Source organism: Stegostoma tigrinum, chromosome 37 (genome assembly GCF_030684315.1).
Source record: "Stegostoma tigrinum isolate sSteTig4 chromosome 37, sSteTig4.hap1, whole genome shotgun sequence".
Lineage (NCBI taxonomy): Eukaryota > Metazoa > Chordata > Chondrichthyes > Orectolobiformes > Stegostomatidae > Stegostoma > Stegostoma tigrinum.
The window spans coordinates 10,263,787-10,270,654 of record NC_081390.1 but is presented as its reverse complement, the minus strand read 5'-3'; the positions used below and the strand labels follow the sequence as shown (position 1 = coordinate 10,270,654).

At 43.1% G+C, this 6,868-nt stretch overlaps 1 protein-coding gene across 1 annotated transcript in view; it reads right to left on the bottom strand.

Moving 5' to 3' along the window:
* Positions 1 to 6,868, bottom strand: part of wdfy4 (WDFY family member 4) — a 277,951-nt gene that overhangs the window by 124,060 nt on the left and 147,023 nt on the right. Inside the window, exons 44-45 of the mRNA XM_048563720.2 lie at positions 4,622 to 4,770; positions 2,447 to 2,567 (exon numbers count right to left, since the gene is read on the bottom strand). Coding sequence (XP_048419677.1) covers positions 2,447 to 2,567; positions 4,622 to 4,770 — 270 coding nt within the window. The remainder of the gene's footprint in view (positions 1 to 2,446; positions 2,568 to 4,621; positions 4,771 to 6,868) is intronic.

The window sequence follows — 6,868 nt, the reverse complement described above, 5'->3', positions numbered from 1 at the left end:
AAGATTTGGCATCTTTTGCCACGGTGGAAGAAATTGGATGAGATTATAACCAGGGTACGAAGGGTCTTTGATGATGTTGGTTGCCTTTCTGAGGCAGTGGGAAATACAAATGAAGTCAATGATGGAAGGTCGGCTTGCGTGATGGACTGGGCTGCGTTCACAACTCTGGGCAGAGCAGTTGTTGTACTCAGCCATGAAGCATCCAGACAGAATGCTTTGGAGGGGGTCTAGTTGAGGTGCAACGTCCTGTCCCAACATTACACCATCTCACCTCAAATCCTCTTTTCCTGCTCGAGCTGGTGCTGTTCTGTCCAATCTCAGGTCGGCTGCTCATTACTTCTCACTTCCTTATTCCTGCTCAGGTACTTGAATAATACCTCTGGTGAGATACAGGGACGCAGCACTCACTCTTAATAAGTGAAGTCAAAGAAAATTCCCAGAAAACGTGTTTGGCTTTTGGACAAACCTTAGAGTCATCTTGTGTGTGTGTGATAGTCTGTACATCTTCTGTAATAATTACCACGAAATGGAGAGGATTCCTTAAAGTGGTGAGTATTTCCCTGACTGGCAAACATTTCTTAAAAGGAATGTTTCAATCGAAATTAATATCAAGTTCCCTTGCTTCCAAGTCAATCTGGAGATGCCATTAATTGAAGTTTTGGCCACTGAAAGATAATGCGGCCTATTTAATAAATGCCTGCAGTCAATCACTCTGGCGACCAGCTGTTTAAGATACTTGTTGTCAGCCTTGAGATGGCTTCCCAAGGTGCATCTTGTGTGACATGCAGCATCTCAGTTCAAAGGCCCCATCTTGTCCAACAACCACCTCTTTAGCATGTAAAATGTTCTGGGAAGTATTTCCACATGATTTACCCTCAACAAAAGTTACACCTAAAAAAAACTGGCATTTTCATGTAATTTGAGAATATGATAATAAATGGAACCCCACTGTGGCTTTGGAAAACTCTAGAATGTGTAGGAAGGGGAGAGGAGAGAGCTCTCCTCTATATATTGGAATTCAAACAGAGGATATTATCCTGTTATAGGGAATGAAAGCCCTTTAATCAAAAATGAAACCTGTATACTTGGCTACAGGAAGTACAAAACTACAGAGCAAATGTATAACTAATTATTTTTAAAACTCCTGGCTGAGCAGCCATGAGAACAGAGATGGGAAAATTATTTTGCTTCTGGGCAAATTTGAGACTTCTCTGACTGAATCAGTAAATCTCTCTCTCTCTCGTAAATGACAAACAAGCAATGAGCTATTTCAGTTTGACTTTGGGACAAATCAGAATTCTCAGTGCATTTCTGCCATTTGGGTTTTAAAGTGTAACGTGTAAGGCATGAGTGAAAAGATCAGTCAAAACTTTTAACAACAAGAGGGTTACAGTCCAAAAGCAAAGAGGTTGTGATGAACTTCTGTTTATGTCAGTGAGACCACAGCTGGAATAGCGCATGCAATTCTAGCCGGAAAAGTTTGGAAAAGGTGGTCAAAGCTTCTGATAAAAATATTGAACCATTGTAAGAAATATGTATTTTATCATCTGCGCATATAGTTTCTACAATCGACAAAAGTGGGAGCCTTTCGGAACCTTGGCACATGGGCATGTTTGCAGCTTGCAGTCTCTCCTGAAGTTCATACAAGTGCAGGTTAGATGGGTTAGCCATGGGAAGTACGGGATTATGGGGATAGGGTGTGGGGGCTGGGTCTGGCTCGGACAATCTTCAGAAGTTTTGTTCGGACTCAGAGGGTCAAATGGTCTATTTCTGCGCACTGCAAGGATTCCATGATGACTGCTTGTTCTGTTTTCTCTTACTGTCATAAACCCACAATCATTTTATCCATTAACATTACAGAGGTCCTCTCAGGTTCTTTAATGCAGTCTCATGCTTTCTTAACCATGATGTATTAGGTCACTGCTTCAGAATTACTTTCTGACCACTTAAATAAAACTTTAAAAGGAGCTGACAAACCTCTATTTTAAAACTCAACTTCTGCACTATTTATTAAAATGCTTCTCCAGCTGTATTCAACTTTGTTTTTCAAATGCTTTGATTTTTTTTCTTGCTTTGGGAAATTAGGAAGCTTGCCTTTTACCAATGCTGATATTTGTGATCATAGACAAAAAATCATTTTTGCGACATGTGCTTTCAATGTGTCACAATGCGCATGATACATGGATAAATCTCGTCACATAAACAGTCGCCAGGAAATCTAATTCTCCCAACAGCAAGTTATATGCAAGTCAACAGAATTATAATGAGGTTTTATTGTCAAATGTACTCACGTACAGAAATACAGTGAAAAATTTACAATGTCACTATCTTAGGCACAAAGTAGCTTGGAAAAAATAGTCAATACAAAAAGATGGATAAAGAAGAAAAGAAGTTGCATTACATTACAGTGATTCAAAGTAGGAGTTAGAAATAATATTCCCATTACCTGAAGGAGGAATCGAAGGTGATGGATTTCTCGAACATCATTGTATGAATATCTGGAACATTTTGGATGTTTCTCACCAGTCTCCTTGTTGCACATATCGTAAATGTAGGAATCATTGATACTGCAATACAAAAACAGGACAAGATTTATTTGTCAAAAGCTCAACAAACACTTGAATATTTAATTTGAAATAGAGCACTTTGATACATCCCATCCCGAAAGGACCATCCCACACTGGGGGTTTCCATAGCTACCAACTGCTACCTTTCTGAAGGGGGCGGAGGAATTAGAATGGGTCACCAGGCTCATCCACTGAAGGACTGTTAGACTTTACCTGGATTAATTAGCTTTTCAGGTTGCAGAGATTGATTAAAGACGTTGTTACACTCAACTGGTCCAACCGCATAAATACTACAGCTACAAGAACAAGTCAGAGGCTGGAAATCCTGTGTTCAGTAACTCATCTCCTCATTCTTACCTGTTCAACATCAACGAGGCACAAGTTCGGTCTGTGCTGGAATACCTTCCACTTGTATGGGTAAGAAGCTTGTAGAGTAAGGCAGGCTTAATCTGCACTCCATTCACCAGCAGCCTTGTAGCATCTTACCTCAAATGGCTGTAAGAAAAGCCCTTGACTGTAGTCGGGGAAACCCTAACCTGATCCTGCCTCTCTTGCAGTAACTGTACACATGCACACCTTCCATCACAATGCCCAGTGGCAGCAGTGTGTACAATATACAAGCTGCACCACAGCAATTCGCCGAGACTCTTTTGGCAGTCCCTTCCAAAACTGTCACCCTTAACATGGCACATTGGAACACCATCGGGTCATCTCCAAGCCACTCACCATTCCCACATGGAACTGCATTCTCTCACCCTTCTCTGTGGCTGGGTCAAAACCCTGGAACTGCTTTCCTGACAGCAATATAAGTGAGTCTGCATCACTTGAACTGCAGTAGTCTAAGAAGGAGGCTCAACGTCATCTTCTCAAGGGCAAACAGGGGCGGGCAATAAATGCTACCCATGAACAAATAGAAAACAAAACTGGCTCTTTGAGTGCTGGGTAGTCTAACCAAAGGTAAAGCATATTTTCCAGATTTTCTGTAGATAAGGGGGTGTTGAGAGACAGTGAATAGGCACCATCAACACCCTGTTGGTCACATCGGCCTGTCAACTCACAGGAAAGAGATAATGGAAAATAAGCGCAAGGTGATGACTGTCAAAAAAAAATGAATCAGCAAAAGGCACACTTCATGACATCAATCAATGTATGGGCCAGAGCAGCAGCATATTGATGATTTGCCATTTGTCACTCAAAACATTAGCAGAGACTTAATTCACAGGACTCACTAAAGGCAGAAGAATCAATTGCTCTGAGCAATGTTGTACAATGGACTTTACTGCTGTGTGCACCTCGATCTTAGGTGGCACGGTGGCTCAGTGGTTAGCACTGCAGCCTCACAGCACCAGGGAATTGGGTTCAATTCTACCCTCGGGCGACTGTGTGGAGTTTGCACATTCTCCCCGTGTCTGCATGGGTTTCCTTTGGGTGCTCCAGTTTCCTCCCACAGTCCAAAGATGTACAGATTGGGTGGACTGGCCTTGGGAATTGCCCATTGTGTCCAGGGATGAGCAGGTTGTGTGGGTTAGCCATGGGAAATGAGTGGTTACAGGGATAGGGCAGGGGGTGGGTCTGGATAGTGTAACTTTCAGAGGGTCAGTGTGGACTCGATGGACCGAATGACCTGCTTCCCGACTGTAGAGAGTCTGTGATCTGTAAAGCTATGTTCATCATACAATCAGAAACATTTGAAGTCAGACTGCATCTTATCTCTGTCATGTTTAGTCAATCCCCTGCACCGCCACTAGGGGCAGCTTAACCAGATCCCACTCTCATGCACCTATGCGCTCCCCAAGAGATTTCCTGAGGGAATTTTCCCCACCGTACTCAAAAGAGTACTGAGGCCAATTCCAGTGACCTTTTATTCACCTACACTCGGGTCAGATAATCCAAAAAAGAACCTGGGGTAGAGGTTTTCTATGTCAACGCATCAAAATCCTCATGTAGAAAGGTGCCTCATGGATGGTAATGACTTTGGGACTTTGGTTTCAGTGATATAGGCTCTCTTACAAACGGCCTGTAAAATGGTTGTTATATATCAGATCAGTTATTACCTTGAAGGATGGTGATTAACACAGTAAACATCTTCTGAAGCAGACAGTGTGAAATTCTCACACACGTAGAAGTGATTTATCCCAAAAAGCAGAACGCCTTCCATCAGCAAATGACTGTCAGCCACAATGAGGGAGTATTTAATGTTGATCTGTGGAAGAATGCCTCATTAAAATGAGTAGAAATATGAAACTAACACTGTTCATTCCAACTACAGTCCGTGTCTCAATATAAAATCCCTTTACACACGACAGCATTTCTTAATCAGTTTAAAAGATTTAATCCAGACGGGGTCCAGGCTTCAGGAATGCACTGGTTAGGCCTACAGCACTGGAGTCAGGCACTGTCTTAAGCTACAAAGCCCTGTCAGGAGCACTTCAGTCAGACAAGGCCTACCCTCTGGGGACATGGTAGACATGCAAGGCCTACCCTTCAAGAGCACCGCAGTCAGGAAAGGCCTACCTTTCAGAAGCACTGCAGTCAATCATGGCTGACCTTTCAGGAGTATTGCAGTCAGGCAAGGCTTACCCTTCAAACCCACTGTTACCAGCAAAGCCTTCCTTTCTGAAACATTAGAGTCACTCAGCTACGATTCCAGCCTCTGCACGTGCTACTTACACCACCAGCGTTATATTTTCTGGTCCGCTGGTGACTTTGTTCATGTGCCAAATTAATCACAGCTACAGCACATTATCTGAACGATACCCCAGCCGAGTAGCAGTTGAACCAAACTGTAGTGGCTGGTTTCTCTATAAGGTCACCTTCTTCAAGTGCATCGGAACAAGCATGAATTGGCATCCAAGTGGATACACATTGAGTCTTCTCTGGTAGTTACATTAGTCCAGTCCATCAAATCATTCACCAAAGTTTTTGTGCTTTACTGCTTAATCTCTTGACCCAATAACTTTTCCAAACATAGCACCACAAATCCATCATTTCTGTTTCCCAAATGATTTCCCCAAGGTTATTCTTCCAGCCAATTCATAACCGGGTCATTTCCTGTGCTAGTTCAAGGATTCTCTCTGATCACCGTCCAACTAGATTTTGACCACCTGCCTCCTGCCTTCTCTTTTTCAATATTTAAGGAAGCAATTTCACCTCAGTATAAAACACCCACTCCAAGCATGTGGCTTTCACAGCGAGGGTAGCTCATTGGACAGGCAGTCAATATGAGGACAGGGTATAGTCTCAGTGGGTGGTGGTGGGAGTCTCGGGCTGTCTGAGCCCAACACAGAGCTTTCTAAACAGCTCAAGGAAAACCACGAGAATCTAGACTTTTCTGAAGAAGGGTCCTGACCCGAAACGTCAAGCTTTCCTGCTCCTCTGAAGCTGCTTGGCCTGCTGTGTTCATCCAGCTTCACACTGTGTTATCTCAGAGTCTAGACTGTGACAGGAACATGGGAAAGATAAAAGGTTTGTGTCATGTCAGAAGAACGTAACAAAACGGAGCAAGAGCAGATCCATCTCCTAATTACGATGCATGTTCTTTTTCACCCTTTGGGGCATACTCCACCATTTAATACAAACTTGGCTGATCTTAGTTTTTCCTTCCTGCACTATCCATGTATCCCTTAACTGAGGAGGCATTGAGCAGTTTAGGCTTGTACTCACAAGAGTTTAGAAGAATGAGAGGGGCTCTGATTGATTTTTATAAAAATGCTGAAGAGGATTGACAAAGTAGACACAGAGTGAGTGTTTCTCCTTGTGGGATGATGTCGAATGAGAGGTCGTAGTTTTAGGATAAGAAGTGGTAGGTTTAGAACAGAGATGAGGAGAAATTACCTTCTCTTAAAGGGTTAGGAGTCTTTGGACTTCACAATCCCAGAGTGCAGTGGCTGCCTGGACACTGAGCAAATTTGAGGAGGTGACAAACAAATCATTAATTAGTACTGGGTTGAAAGGTTATGGAGAGCGGGTGGGAAACAGGTGCTGAGGCCAAGGTGAGAGCAACCATGATTGTATTAAATGGCAGAGCTCAAGAGGCTGGATTGGCTACTCCCACTTCAAATGTTCTTATGTTAATTCCGCTCATATCCATGGCCTGGTTTAATGACTGAGCATCCACAGTACTTTGGGGAAAAGAATTCCACAGGTCCATAGCTGTGAGTGAAGAAATTTCCCCTCATTTCAGTCCTAACTAGTCAAGCCCTTGTTCAGAGACTGTGGCCCAATGGTCTGAGCTAGTTCAGGAGCTGTGAATGCTTTTGCAAACCTCAACCAGAGCAAGCAAAAGGCCACAAACTTTAACA